Below are 15,782 nucleotides of genomic sequence, written 5' to 3'. Positions count from 1 at the left end.
TCGACCTTCATGCTCTCCTATTTAGTTTAGGCTCTATCTAATAATGATCACCTCTCCCAAATTATGTATCAGTTTACCACTATTTTTCTTTAAGCCTATTATTGTCAATTTCTCATACCTCCTCATTAGGCATATGTGCTCCTCCTTTTCACACGTTCGAATCATCTCAATCTCATTTTCTGAATTTTGTGTTCCACGGAGATCAGTCCCACCAATTGATTTGTATACTATCATTCGTAGTCCTGTCTCTCCTAGCATGCCTACACATACTATTTAAGTATTTTTATTTTCATTACTTTCATCATTTGGGCGTATGAATTCTTGATTGACTAACACTTTAGTCCTTACAACATAGTCATTCTGACAACCGCTCTGTAAGAATATATAATTTTTTGTTTTCTTGGTTTAATCTACATTATATATTCACTGATTCAGTTAACTTATATTTTTTGTCATGAATCACTTATTAAATCACTTCCTCTCTAGAATATCTTTATTCAAGACTCAATTATGATACGTCTAGCTAAGGATGGAGAAATTTATCCCATTATATCGCTCGATAATTCAATATGTAAATCCGATAAAGACAAACTTAATCTTCCATAACATTAATATTTTTTTTTTAATATTAATACCTTAATCTTGAGTTGTCATTTAAAACTTCCGTTTTGATTTATTCATTACCTTACATTAGGTAAACATAAACATCAAAAGAACAAGTTATACGTACAAGTTATGGACATAATTGTAATAGTTTCCTTGTTCTTCTCCAACACTTTGTTTTAGTTTCCTAATATTTCCAAATTTAGAAACTAAGCAAAGTGCAGGGAATGATAATGCTATATTATATAGTCCCAAATACCTTTATAATCAATTATAGGACAATTCCTTTTTAAACCAAAAGAATGACAAAACGCAATTCAATTGGTTGCCATGGTTGTTCAACAAAATCACTATTTGTTAAGAAAACGGCAAAAAAAAAATTGTTTGTACTATATTTTGATTCTGATAGATAGGAACTTAATTAAAATATAATATAAAACATAAAATTCCAAAAGTAGGCTAAAAATTACATTATCATAAAAAATCTGACCACTTTTTTAGGAAATAAAAAACAAAAGAATCTGACTGCTCATCCCACGTAATCACTCTTATTCTCACATGCGAACTGCAATTCCATAAAATCTTTTACCAGAAAATTCACACACTTAAAATGTTTTATCCAAAATATTTATCAATTTATAAAATTAAAATAAAATTAATTAACTTTTCTTAGTTTTACCTTTAAAAATTATTTATTTATAAAAATAAATAATATTATATATATTAGAAAGTGTTAAGGTTAAATTAAATAAAAGCATTCCTCCTGTTTTAAAATAAGTGATGTTTTTATTTTTTTATTTTACCTCAAAATAATTCGTATTTAATGTTATCAAGAAGATATAAATCATGTTCTTTCAATTTTATACTTATTTAAATAAAGAGATTCTTATATAATTAAAAATTAAGTACTAAATGAGTAGCTACATTTCTTTCAAAGTACTCCCTGTGTGTTTACTTTTGGAATACTTGTTCACTTTAAATTTTGCACGTCTCTTAAAGAAATAAATATTAACATATGTTTTTATCTCAATATTTATTTTAATTGATGTTTGGTACTTTCTGTTTAAAAAAAATGACCTACTTTAACTTGACACAAAATTTAAAAATATAAAAAAGACTTTTAGATCTTATGGTTTTAAATTAAAGTTATGTCAAATGTACTAAAATGCCCTTTAATCTTGTGATCCTAACCATGCCACGTGGAAAGTTGAAATTAAAGTATTATCAAAAAAAGAAAAGAATCTTTTTTTTGACACGAGCTAAAAAAGAAAGTAGATCATTCTTTTTAAAACGAAGAGAGTATTAGATTTTGAAATTTATTTGGTGAATAAGTTATTACTATTGAGAATAAAATATAAAAAAATATTTTTCTTTTGATGTAAATAAATTAAAAAATAATATATGTATATTTTTATGATGAATAATTAAAAATTAGTAAAAGGACAACTCAATACACTAAAACTATTGCTATGCGCGATATCCGGAATAAATGCATACTTTTATTAAAGATGAGTTAATAAATGCATACTTTTAAGAGACATATTTAAATTAAAATTATCGCTGATCTTAGAATAAAAAAATACTTTTTATTTATAATTTTTTAAAATATGTTAAACAGAAAATAAAGACAAGTAATATAGGACGAAAAATAAGTAGTTGGCTCTTGGCTGTGTGTGCGTGTGGCTGAGGGAGTGTTTGTTGTCTTGTGTAACGTGGCACCTAAAGTAATTCACCTATGTATTTACCTCTCTGTGTATGTGTACCATTAAATTTGACTTTTCCCTGTTCCCAGGGTGGAACTTTCAAGTTTGGAATTTTATTTTTCTTTCTTTCTTCCCCTTTTTTTTTTCTAGCTCTGAAATTCACGTAAATTGCAAAATAAATTAAAAGAATTGAAAAATTTAAATAAAAAAGGATTTTATTTTCAAGATTTTATAACTATGATGGTAGTAGAGAAGGTGGAAGAAGGAGAAGAGGAGGTTGAAAGAGAATAAAGAGGGAAATTACTTGTTTCTTTCTACATAACATCATAAATCTAATTCAATAAAGATCACATTTTTATTATTCAAGATTACATGGTCACCTCTATTTTCTTGATCCCCATAATTTCTTTTCCTGTTTCTGAAACACCCTTTTCATAATCTTGTTAGTGTGGGGTGGTGGGGTGGGGTGGGGTGAGGTGAAGTGGGGTGGGGGTGGGGATGGGAGGGTGTGTATCAAGACCAAATGGTTGTGTTGGAGGTCGATTGATAGGAGGTACAAAGAAGAAGTGTAGGAAGAAAACAAAAAGTGTAAAGAAAAGGGTGTCTTCACATGTATCAGATAGATCAGCTGATAAAGTTGATAAGTCTTCTTTCCCTTTGGATCGCTCTTTCAACAATCCTACTTTCAATGGTAACTTTTATTTAATTGATTCTGTGTGTACATTAATCTGTATTTGTTGGGCATTTGTTGGTTTTCATGTTCATTTTGATTATGATTATTGAATGAGCTGATTTCTCATATGGTCGCTCAGCTAATTGTTATTGTGTCAGAAAGTCGGTTTCGTTTGTTGAAGAACATTGGAATCAAGAAGAAAGAAAAAACTATTGGTTAAGTGACATGTGAGAAATCATGTTCCATGTAATTGTGATTATTGAATGAGTTGATTTCTCAGGTGGTCACTCGTCACTCGACTAATAGTTATTATGTCAGAAAGTTGTTTTCTTTTGTTTGAAGGCAATTGGAATCGAGAAAAAAGGTCGAGTTTTTGATATAGTAACTATTAGATGAGTGACCATGTGAGGAATCATGTTCAATGTAATTGTGGTTATTGAATGAGTTGATTTGTCAAATGGTCACTCGGCTAATAGTTGTTATCTTAGAAATTTATTTTCTTTTAGTGGAGAAAATTGGAATCAAGAAGAAAGTCGATGTATTGAGGTAATAACTACTAGTTGAGTGACCATATGAGAAATCATGTTCAGCGTATTTGTGATTATTGAATGAGTTGATTTCTCAGATGGTCACTCGGCAAATAGTACTTTTGTCACATAAAGTCGCTTTCTTTTGTTGAAGAAAAATGGAATCAAGAAGAAAGTCAACTTTGTGAGATAATAACTACGTATTAGTTGAGTGACCATCCGAGGAATCAGCCCATTATTGAAATTCGATGTATTAATGCGGATGGAGTGTGAAACTAGTTTGTGTTTTGGAGTTAAATTTCTGAATTTGGTTTATTTAAAAGTTGAATTGAAGGTTGGAAATATGGAGGTTGGTGGGCTGCATTTTTCTTTGGTGGTTTGGTTAGATGTTTTCTGAGGAAAAAATTTCAACTTTCTTTGGAGTAGCTCATTTTTTATTTTGTTTTTGTTTCCAGGACTCCTTCAGTCTTGTTATTTTTTTTTCGACTTGCTTTGAATTATTTTTTTTCGAGCTGAGGTCTAACGTTAATAGCCTCTTTACCTCTCGAGGTAGGGGTGATTTCTGAATACACTCTACCATCCCCAGACTCCACATGTGGGATTATATGGGGTCTGGGTATGTTATTGTTGAGGAGAGGGTGGAGCGGTTTGGGCTTAGGGAGAGCCTAAAGAAGTGGTTGAGCTGAAGAGAGTGTGATATTATACTTTAATGGTGTAAAAATAGGATTCTGGAACCTAAATGAGGTAAAAAAGACCAAATGAACACAAATAATGGGCAAAAAAGAGCCCGGACACCACGTTATCAAAAAAAAAAAGAGCAAGAAAGAGTTTATATGATTTACCTTGAACACACTTTTTCGTTGTGCGCTATATGGACCGAACACCACCGTCAGGAAGAAACAAAAATACTTTAGTGGCGGGCTGTAGCTAATTCCTCCTTACTTACAATAAGAATGTTAAGGTTCCAATGACATTTTCAAGACTTGTTCCTATTACTGGATGAAGGAGGAAGCGGCAAATGAAAAGGAACTGTTTTGACAGCTCTATTGTTTATGTTATGCACCCATATAAATCGATTTAAGTGTATGGTTTGTACTCTCAATTGCAATCTGTATATATTGCGGCATATAACACCTGGAGATATGAGGAGAAGTGATGCCAAATTGTTGAGAAAGGCATAAGAATGTTCTTCTTTGGATGAGATATGGTACCTATCACATGCACCTGAATGCAGTTTGCTTGGCAGTTATTGACTGTACAAGTTGAATTCCCAAAGAAAGACTCACGTTCTTTTTGTATGGTAAAAATTGATGGTTCCTTTTATCTATTTTATACAATTCTAAATTACTGAAAGTTGCTAATATCATTGCAATGTTTCTACTTATCCTAAAATGCATGGTGTGCCTTTGAAACTGGAATTAAGCAGGTGTCTTTTCGATCATGCTGGATATCATCTATATCATATCTTTAGTTACCTTCCAATCATTCCTGGGGGGTTGTTTTGCTTAGTTTAGCTTCACGTTACTTCTATCTGTTCAACCTAAAGCTGAATAGTCTATAGCAGATAAACCATTGGAACTAGCCTTCTCTTACGTTTTGTGCTACTGTATAATGCAATAACAGGAAGTACTGAAGAAGCATGGTTTGATTCTGCTGCAATATTCGAATCTGATGGCAGTGATGAAGATTTCCAGAGTGTTGCTGATGGTATGGCTTTCTCATTTCAGATTATACGTTCTAATTGCAGTTGAGAAATTGCATGCTGTGTATCTAAGAATAGAAATGTAATCACAATATTCTGCAGATGTGCTTTCTCTCAACAGCTTTGATTGTGGGCGGACTAGTGTAGCTTCTGCAAAAGATGTCCATCATGGGGATGTTGATGTCAATGCCCACTACAGGTTATCCTCCGACTTGCAGAGGCAGGGAGAATTATCAATAAGCAATCCTACTTGTAGCTCTGGCGGTTGTTCAGCTAAAACTGCAATCAACCCAAGCAATATGTTGCCTTCAAAAGACGCAGATTCTAGAATGAGACTTGAAGGACCTCACAGTGAGGTACAACCCGTGTTCCTTGATGAAATCTCTTCCTCTGCTAATGGAAGTAGTAGAAGGGATGACGGTTTGTTAGATAACTGTGGGATTCTTTCAAACAACTGTTTGCCCTGTCTTGCATCCACGGTTGCACCAGTTGATAAGAAACAATCTCTTAGCTCTACTTCACCAAGTGCAAGGAAGAAAGCTGCCTTAAAACTTCCCTTCAAATTGAAAGAAGGAAATCCTGTTGCTTCTTTACGTAAGTTTCTATGTCTGCCCTTTACCCTTCCAATCTAAACCCAGCCTTTTGGTCTAGTTGCTTCAGTGCAAAGTTTTTGAATGTGCTTCCATAATTGATTCGGTTTTCATATCTATTTCTAATAGTCAATGGCATAGAGATTGGGGATTAACATGTACTTCTAATAATTGTCAGTACTCTTCTGGAATTAGTTTTTTGATAAGGTAAGATTGTATTGAAGACAGTAATATTGTGACTGCCTTTTGTCAAATGCACAAATGAATAAACTAGCTTATGCTTCCATCAACAATGTGCAAGAATGACGAAATTTCATAAATTGCTTTTTTGACCTTAGCCTATCACAGGATTTAATATTGTTGTGGATTTTTTCTTCTTCGAAAGAGAACTTTTTATATTCAACTTCTTTCCTCTTACTGCCAAAACTTTGTCCCATCTGATGCCAGCAAGAAATATTATTTGGAAAATTAAGTTGTCTTCAGCTCTCCTAGAAATATTACTTGCAGATAGTCATGGACAACGTTTGAGCTGTTTATTCTTCTTTCTATGGTCTGAGTGCTCCAAAGTTTGTGTAAACTGTAGTTAGTGAAGTATGAGGCAGTGATGAAATGTTGGGTATAAAAACCTAGTCTGATGCTGTTATTAGGATATTTATGTTGTGTGTATGTATTCCTCTTGGTTTTAATGCTCCTTCACTTTCTGAAAGATTGAAGACCAAGTGTTATTCAGATGAGCTCATAGCTTTGTACTTTGTGCTGAGAGTAGATGAGTCTGAACTGCTACAGGTGGATGAATCCCTTAACATGTGCTTTGCTCTAAAGTTAAAAGATGACCATAGCCGAATACAATGTTACACATGTATGCTACATTCTGTTTTATCGACACCCCTTATAAGTAACAAGATAGCAGGTTTAGCACTGAATCATTGCAATAAAAAGGTGGGGGCAGTGTGGGATGTGCAATTATTTCAGGGATGTGATTTGTTATTGCAATCCAAATGGAGGATATTTGGTGCATTTGACGTGAGAGATGATACAGTTACTCCCCCTATTGGCTTGGGGCTGTTATTAGTGTGGATGTATCAATCAATAGTCTTTGTGATCAAGTTCCTCCTTAACAAAAATTCTCCTAGTAAATAGAGGTATGAAGGTGGGGGCACTTAACATGGTCTTTGGTTGACTCAAATTGGTTTACCTTTCTGGTTTCTCTGCTTTCCCTCTCTGTGGAGTTATGAACATTGTTTTTGAGCTTTTCATCTTAGTAATCTGCTTTTAGGGGTGTAAATCATAAAGTTGTATGCTGAAGTGTACAGTTTTCGTTGACCTTGCCATAAAACTAACTAGCAAAGTCAGGAAGAGAAGGAATGAGGAACGGAGTTACTATGATCAAGAGTAAGTGGATAACGTTTGCATCATAACACAATTTTGAGCATGAGAAGTTTGCACTCTAGATTTTGATTTGTAAATGGGAAGCATACATGCTAACTGCGAAACAGATAAGGAAACTGAGGCAAAACAAACTGACTCTTATCCTTTTATGTGGTACAGTTTCGTCTAAAGCCCTGCTTCAAAGACCAATAGCTGGTTCCCAAGTACCAGTTTGCCGGTTGGAGAAGAAAATGCCTGATAGTTGGTCCCATATTGAACCGGGAACTTTCAGGGTTCGGGGAGAAAACTATTTCAGGTAAAGTGCTTCTCTCTCTTAGCACTCACATGCAACACATACAAAACATTTATAAAGATGTGTCTAATCATATAAAAACTTAGAGCATCTATATAATAATAATCAAAATGCATATAGATATGTGCCAGGCTGCCAGCTGCCGCTGCACTAGTTCATCTTTTTTATAAGGCATTTCATTTCAAACATTTTCTTTTGTGCAGGGATAAAAAGAAGGTGTTTGCTCCAAATTATGCAGCATATTATCCTTTTGGAGTTGATGTATTTTTAAGCCAGAGAAAAATATTTCATATTGCCCGACTTGTGGAACTTCCTTTCATTGAACATTCTGGAACACTTCCTCCCATCCTTGTTGTGAACGTCCAGGTATGATTGATATCTGAATTATTGAAATGAGTATTTACGTCATCTTTCTCTTTTCATAAAAGCTTTCAACGGTGTTAAATTAATAGGAATTCCTGGCCTCGCATGGGGCAATTTGAGTAAATGAATGTAGTGTAACCACTAATCCTACTTTATCATGGTGTTTCCTGAACTCCTGATCGTACAAAGAGTTTCATTATTTAAGTAGGCATTTAATTCCCGTGTCTTCTATTCAGCCATTTTCATTGTACTTTTAACCTTGTGGGATTTCACTGGGTATGTTATTGTTGTTGTTGTATAGTCCCCTTAACCTTGCCTTGTGCTTTTAGTTTTCCTATGTTCCAAGTGCTCCCATTAACAGTCAACTTGGGCTTTTTGGATTTCATGTCTGCTGTTGAAATTAAATGTACCCATGTAGGCATCACTGGTTACTTTGTTAATGTGTATTCCCAGGATTAGCCTCTTTACACTTTCTTAATTTTCTTTAATCACAGGATTAGCTACTTTATACTTAATTATTCTCTCATGTTGCGGGGGTACTGTTTTTATTCTGCAGATCCCATTATATCCTACCACAATTTTTCAAGGTGAAACTGATGGTGAAGGGATGAGTTTTGTCTTGTATTTTAAGCTTTCAGAAAGTTACGCTAAGGAACTTCCTCCTCATTTTCAAGAGAGTATCAGGGTAAGTTTGAGCGTTCATGTTTTCTCATATTTATTCTTTTTATTGCCTTTTCTTTTTCCGTGTATGACTCGTTTCAAAGTCATTCTCTTGTACTGTTGGTTTCTCCATTTGATACTGTCATCTTTTTCCGCTTCGTTCGTAGTTCTATCTACTTTTTTATGCATCCTTTGTAGTGTTGAGTCATCTTCACTAGGTCTTTTGTAGCTTGCTATCATATCTTCCATGTTTCAGGATAGAACCATCATATTTACTTTAGTCAGATTTTCTTTCGCAAACTGCCGAGTTCCTATTTGAACTAGTTCTCACTTTCCTCCCCGTCTTATCTTGGACAGAGGCTGATTGATGATGAAGTGGAAAAAGTAAGGACTTTTCCTGTTGAACATACTGTGCCCTTTAGGGAACGACTGAAGATATTAGGTCGTGTAGCAAATATGGAGGAACTCCCATTAAGTGTGGCAGAGAGGAAGCTTATGCATGCCTACAGTGAAAAACCTGTTCTTTCACGTCCTCAACATGAGTTTTTCAAGGTACATTTGGCCAAAATTTTGTTCTTTTTTAGGTTTGAGTACGATTTAGTTACACATCAAGTTCTACTCAAACCTGTTAAATGTCCCTGTCATTCCCTTTTAAAATGATTTTTGAAATAATGAGGGAATTTAGTTCCTACATTTAGTTTTTGGGAGAAGGGGAACATGCTGTTTCGAACTGGGAAATATCATCAAATAATCTGGTGTATCCAGTAGTAGATTAAGACACTTCCACGGTGGCTAGGATAATAAAGTAGTTACCTATCAATAAAGATAGCTGAATGAACTGAGAATTGTTTCTAGAATGACTGATGAAACATGAACGATCTTTTGTTGCAAATTGTGTTGGGCACTCTTTAGTTTAGTAGAAAATTATTTCTTCGCAGGATTTCATCTCACATTTTAACTTCTATCTCAGAGTAACAGTTTTTTCCTGGGGCGATATTGTTTTCTTGCATTATGTTCTTTTAGACCATACCAGTAGTGTAGTTATATATTTTACTTTGTAGTTGTTACGGTTACAGAAGCATAAGATGTCCTCACTTAAACTTTTCCATCCAAAATTTATGAAAAAAATGTTTTAGTTAGCATACATCTAGACTGTTGCCCATTTTTTGGATTAGGAATTTTTTTTGATTCTTACTTCGGTTACTAATGATCTTTTTGCAGGGAGAGAATTACTTTGAGGTTGACATAGATATGCATAGATTCAGTTACATCTCGAGGAAGGGTTTTGAAACATTCCTAGATAGACTAAAGCTCTGTTGCTTGGATGTTGGGTTAACAATTCAGGCAAGTATCTGTCTCCAACATTCCACTCTTTTTTTCTTTTCTTCCAGATTCTTTTTAGTCCTTGGAAATCATTTTTTCCACCTAGGTAATGTGTTTTACCACTTTCCAAGCAGGGAAACAAAGCTGAAGAATTGCCGGAGCAGGTTTTATGTTGTATACGGTTAAATGAAATTGACTATGCGAATTATCAGCAACTGGGGTTGGAATAGAGAGCCCTTGAATTAGCCGCAGAGTCAGTGGAAGTGTCAAGATATGGCAAATAAAGAAATAACTTAGAGAAGTTGAGTTGTCCCTCGCTTTTGGTGCCTATCTCTCTCAGTCCCACCCTATCCCCAATTATCAAAATCTTCAGTGTCAGGGAGATTATAAGCGTAGCAAGTTCAACGGGAACTGTTAAGGATGATCTCACATTCAGATCACCATAGGGGTCCTCCTTGAACTTGTCTGTTCGTGGCCTACTCCTATGCCACCTACCTTTTATGACATGAGTTCTGGGAAAGTGATAGCTTACATTAGCTATATATTTGTATGAATTCATGGACAACATTGAAAAATCAGTTAATGGAATAGATTCTAATTCATTCTTTTTGTTTGATAATGTAGCAATCTGTTCAATTAACTTTTCAGCAACATGGATTTTTAGTGCTTGTTTTCTTATATTCTAATGTGTAAGGTGAGGGAAGGTTTCAATGCGAATGGACATGCGTTTTAATTATCACCAAAACTACATATATACTTCTACTGACAATGTAAAATTTGTTTGCATGACCAGTGTAATTTAACTTTTCTCCCTACCTTACAAAGCTAGGGTAAGGCTTGCGTACATCCTACCCTCTCCAAACCGCATTTGTGAGATTACTCTGGGTATGTTGTATATCTGGTTACTTACCATCTGTTATACGTTACTTGCTATCTGTATATAGTGATTAGGTAGCAAAGAGTTGCATTAGCAGTTGAATCGAAGAGTTACATTAGCAGTTTGAATCCTCTATATTGAATTGTTTCTAGAAAATTTTGTGAAGAGCAACTGAAGCTCAAGATTTACAGGGAGGAAGGGGTTTCCCACACAAACCTCTATTTCTAGAGAATGAGCTCTGAGGAAAATCAAGAAATGGCTTCCCATAAGGTATTTTTCCTTCAAGAAGATTGTCTGAAAGGTTCAATTCTTTCAGGTTTTTCAACTTCAAAAACTCCTCAGGGATTCTGCCTGTGAATTGATTTTTGTGCAGCATCAGTTTCTCCAGAGCGGTAACATTTGCCAGTGATATCGGCAGGTTAGAGCCTAATCCGTTGTGACTGAGATCCAAAGTCTCTAGTGATTTCAATGTTTCTATGGAGGTTGGGAATCTACCTTTGAGAAAGTTATGGGATAGATTTAAGTGTTGGATATGTTCTTGTCCGCCCACACCAATCTGTTCAACACCACTTGAGAAACTGTTATCAGACAGATCAAGATATGTCAATGATCCTCCTACAAACTTGCTCTTCATCTGGAGAACTGCATCCACACTGCCTTCTAGCTTGTTTGAGTGAAGGTCTAGCACTCCCAGAATCTCAAGATTTGTGAATGTTGAAGGAATCTCAGACACTAACTTGTTCTTAGAAAGGTTCAAAGAATAAAGCCGCGATAAGCTACCAATCCAAGCTGGTATCCTTCCTGAAAGATGGTTAGCTGACAAGTCTAGTTCCAGCAATGACTTGGCAATGTAATCTGGAATTTCACCATGAATTTCACATCCTGCCAAGTAAATTCGCGACAGTGATGGCAACTGCATGAGCCACTTGGGGATGGTTGACATATTCAGATTGTTGAATGAAAGATCCAGTGATTGAAGATTTGAAAGGGAAGAAATTTCACCAGGTAACGGTCCTTCAATCATGTTACGAGATATACTCAGTAAAAGAAGCTCAGAAAGGCCGCCTATTGATCTTGGCAACTGACCAGATAATTGGTTGTTACTTAGATATAACTGTGTCAGTGACTTCATATTGCCTAAACTTGAAGGAATAGAGCCCTTAAGCTGATTGTTTGTAAGTGAGAGTCTCTGAAGGGAGGTCAAGTAGCCAATAGATGAAGGTATCATTCCACTGAGGCGATTATTCTGCAATCTTATAAAGCTCAGAGAAGACAATTGACCAGGTTTTGAAGGCGGTATCTCTCCCTCGAGCTGGTTGGCATTCAGGTAAAGAATTGAAATGGAATTTAGTTTGACAATGGAACGAGGGATTATCCCTGTTAACGAGTTCTTAGACAAATCAAGCTCTTTCAATTCTTGCAGATTGCCAATGTTTTCTGGTATGATCCCTGTGAAGAAATTATCTTGAAGACACAAACTCTCTAAATTTGTCAACCTTGTTATAGACTCAGGAATCACACCAGAAAGTTTATTTGAATGGACATCCACTCTTCGAAGATTCTTGACACCTCCTATACATGATGGAACAAATCCTGAAAAAACATTTTCTTGTAGATACATTTCTTCAAGTTTAGACAACTTACATATACTTTCTGGTAATGCTCCAGTAAACTGGTTTCCAAGAAAGTTGAGTTTCCTGAGATGTGGAAGATGTAAACCAATTGAAGTAGGAATTTTCCCCGTTAGACCACCGAGTTCACCTATATCGATAACTTCAAGAAAGTCGATAAGTGTGATTGAAGGTGACAATTCCCCTACCATAGTAGATTGCACTGGTGCACCATCTGAAGTATATAGACCTGGTAGGATAATACTTGCAACTCTTCCAGCTTCATTACAAGAAATACCTTCCCATTTACAACAATCTTGGTTTTTCCATTTACTTAATCTGCCAGAAGTATCTGAACGAATTCCAGCCTTGAAATCTTGAAGGCCTTTTAAGTCATTTGGATGACATGACTTACTTTTGCAAATTGTTGTGAGAGTTAACAACACAAGAAACCAAAGAACTTGAGAACCCATTTTTCTTTTTTGGCAGATGGTCTCAAGTTTGCTAGAAAAGTTGGAGAGACTTTTGTGAATTGTAATGATGGTCCAAGATCTCTAAGACAATGATGTTGTTTCTTTCTTTACAGATTGTAATATGCTGAAAAACATGTAATCTTGTGTTACTCCCTCCTCCCCAAATTAGGTGTCACTTTTAGCAAAAGCAATTTGTCCCATAATAAGTCTCAACTTCGGAATTCAGAATAAAAATTAGTATGTTTTTCCCACTAATCCCGTATTAAAGATCTAGTGCTAAATTCTGAAAGAAATATCTAATAAAAATAAGGTAACTTAGTAAATTAAATTTTCTATTTATTCTTCTTCTTAATGGGTGTGAAATGAGCATCTTGAGCGCGAACCCATGATTTGAATTTGATAGGTGCATTTAACATAGTAATTAATAGTGTCAAAGTTCGATATGCAGTTCTTTGAAAACTTATTAATTATAGTATTTTATAAGCAAACTTTTAATATTATTGAATATCATTAATTAGATTTAATATGAAAAAAGTGTGTTATCCATCATACTTGAATTCAATGCACTTTTATATTTTAAATAATAATAAAAAGTTTTTGAAAAAGATAAAAATTTGAGAGATTTGTTTGCTAAATGATTGTACGGAAAATGTTTGGCTTAAACCTATCTCAAACTTTAAATTACTAATTTTTTAAATAAAAAATAAGTTAATGATCAAAAGATAAAAGAAATAAACATTTACAGTACAAGATGGGGAAAATATCTACATTTTGAAGTTGGAAGGGAGCTTGTATTTTGAAATAAAATGAAAAATACGTTGATAATGTCCACACTACACAAAAGAAAAAAGAAAAAGTGTAAAATAAGTGATTACTAAGTAGGATTTTTTTTCTTTAATCAATTGATATGTGTGTGTGATTGCACTTAAAATTTCAAACAGAAAACAACAGATAGTGTATTTTGAAAAAAGGGACAATAAAAAAATGTTGTTGTTGGGCTTCAAACTCGAGTCATCACACAATAAAAAAGACTTTAATTGGCATGCTCAACCATCTTACCAATCAAGTCAATTGTTTTCGGGTGTGCACAACATATATTTAATATAACACCCTGATAGATATACAGATATACAAACTATATATACAGAGTTTTTCTTGAGGCTAGCGGGTGCACGTGCATCTTCTACTGCCAAGGTAGGTCCGCTTCTGATCTTGAGAGGAAGGAAGTAATTGTTACTCCCTCTGAACATCTTTACTTGTCCCGCAACATTTTATGAAAATTAATTTAATTAAAATTCAAAAATAAATTAAAGTAGATTAATAATTTAAAATTTAAATATTTAAAAATTATAACAAAAATATTATAAGTTTGCAACCCTTCTCATATTAATATAATTAAAAGTATATTTTAAAATGTTCATGAAAAGAGAGAGTATTTGCTTTTTTAAACATAGAAATGAGAGGTAGAACTGAACATTAAAGAAATGAAGAGAAGCAAATCTAGACTTTATTAAACGTTACAATTGTCAGTTGTACACAGAGGTTTTTGTTCTCCCAATAGATTTTTAGGATAACTAAACTAATCCACTGCTTTGCCAGCAGTGTTGACAGACGACCAATGCCTTTGGTACCTCATAAGCGCCAAAACTCTATTTTGTCCTTGGAAACTTGTACTTGTTTTGTCAAATTTCACTGCAGATTTAACCTATACTAGATGCTGATTCAATATGATCCGTGGTAGCACGGATTCAATATGTACTATTTTTTTTAAATTTATGTTATACGAATAAAATTTATATAATTCATCATATTTTTAATATATTTTTATATATTTAAGTGGTAAATTATTACTTATAATTTATAATAATTTTTTATGTAATTCTCAAATAATATATGTTACTTTTTTGTTTAATTTTTTTGGTATTTATAGTTAATTATATATTTAAAATAATTTAAATTTTTAATTATTAAAATTTATAATACTTTTTCTTCAATTACAATTTAAGTGGTACTGATAGAATTGCGACATTCAATCAAATATATCACATTTCAAAAAATTTTAAATTGTTAATTATTGTGATTTATAATATTTTTTTACATATTTTTTTCGAAATATATAACAGATTAATTTTCTTAGACATTTTAAACTACCAACTATTAAAATTTATAATACTTTTCGTGTAATTTTCAATTAATATATGTTACTCTCCCTGTCCAAACTTTTATGATATTGATAGTCAATTATATTTTTAAAATAATTTAAATTTTTAATTATTGTGATTTATAATATTTTTTCTTCTATTTAAATTAAAGTGACACTGATATAATTTCGAGAGTCCGTTAAATATTCTATATCTTATAAAATTTTTAAAGTTGTTAATTATTGTATTTATAGTATTTTTACGTATTTATTTGGTCTTAATTTATGTAGCAAAATAAAATTTAGATAATCAATTATATTTTTAATATATTTTTAAATATTTTAAGTTGTTAGCTATTGTAATTTATAATACTTTTCAGCACTGTATTTTACTATTTTAGGCCGATAACTATTATAATTTATAATACTCTCCTCTCGTTAAAACTTTTGTGGCGTTGATAGTCAATTATACTTTAAAAATAATTTAAGTTTTAATTATTGTGATTTATAATACTTTTTATTCTATTCCAGTTTAAGTGATACTAATATAATTTCTAAAGTCAAGCAAATATTATGATTGAAGTAGCGAAACATACATGTCTTAAATGACTTATAATAACTAATTACAAGTGATATAGCAAAGTTTCGATAAAAAAATATTTATGAAAAAAATTTAAGTGGGTCTCATATAAGGCGTCAAGTTAATATAAAACATCAAGACTTAATTTATCACTTTCTGTCTTTTTTATTATTAATTTTTTAATATTTGAACGAAGTATGATAATTAATTAGAGTGATATAGTAAAATTATGATTTAAAGCAACTGAAAAGACATGTCATAAATGTTTATTTTTATT

At 33.0% G+C, this 15,782-nt stretch overlaps 2 protein-coding genes across 2 annotated transcripts; one reads left to right on the top strand and one right to left on the bottom strand.

Annotated features, from left to right (window-relative positions):
• The first annotated feature begins 2,390 nt into the window (after positions 1–2,390).
• LOC107847817 lies at positions 2,391–10,427 on the top strand. Its single transcript, XM_016692323.2, has 9 exons — positions 2,391–2,997; positions 5,130–5,213; positions 5,311–5,802; positions 7,347–7,482; positions 7,683–7,845; positions 8,399–8,527; positions 8,860–9,054; positions 9,724–9,846; positions 9,960–10,427. Exons 1-9 carry the CDS (start codon positions 2,805–2,807, stop codon positions 10,053–10,055), a joined length of 1,611 nt encoding a protein of 536 aa, XP_016547809.1. The 5' UTR covers positions 2,391–2,804; the 3' UTR covers positions 10,056–10,427.
• Positions 10,428–10,768: 341 nt separating this feature from the next.
• On the bottom strand, positions 10,769–13,275 carry LOC107847816 (LRR receptor-like serine/threonine-protein kinase FLS2). Its single transcript, XM_016692322.2, has one exon. It carries the CDS (start codon positions 12,783–12,785, stop codon positions 10,881–10,883), a length of 1,905 nt encoding a protein of 634 aa, XP_016547808.1. The 5' UTR covers positions 12,786–13,275; the 3' UTR covers positions 10,769–10,880.
• Positions 13,276–15,782: the final 2,507 nt, after the last annotated feature.

The sequence above is a fragment of the Capsicum annuum genome, chromosome 11 (assembly GCF_002878395.1).
Source record: "Capsicum annuum cultivar UCD-10X-F1 chromosome 11, UCD10Xv1.1, whole genome shotgun sequence".
Taxonomy (NCBI): Eukaryota; Viridiplantae; Streptophyta; class Magnoliopsida; order Solanales; family Solanaceae; genus Capsicum; species Capsicum annuum.
The sequence above is the reverse complement of the archived record's forward strand: the minus strand, read 5'-3'. Positions and strand labels throughout refer to the sequence as shown.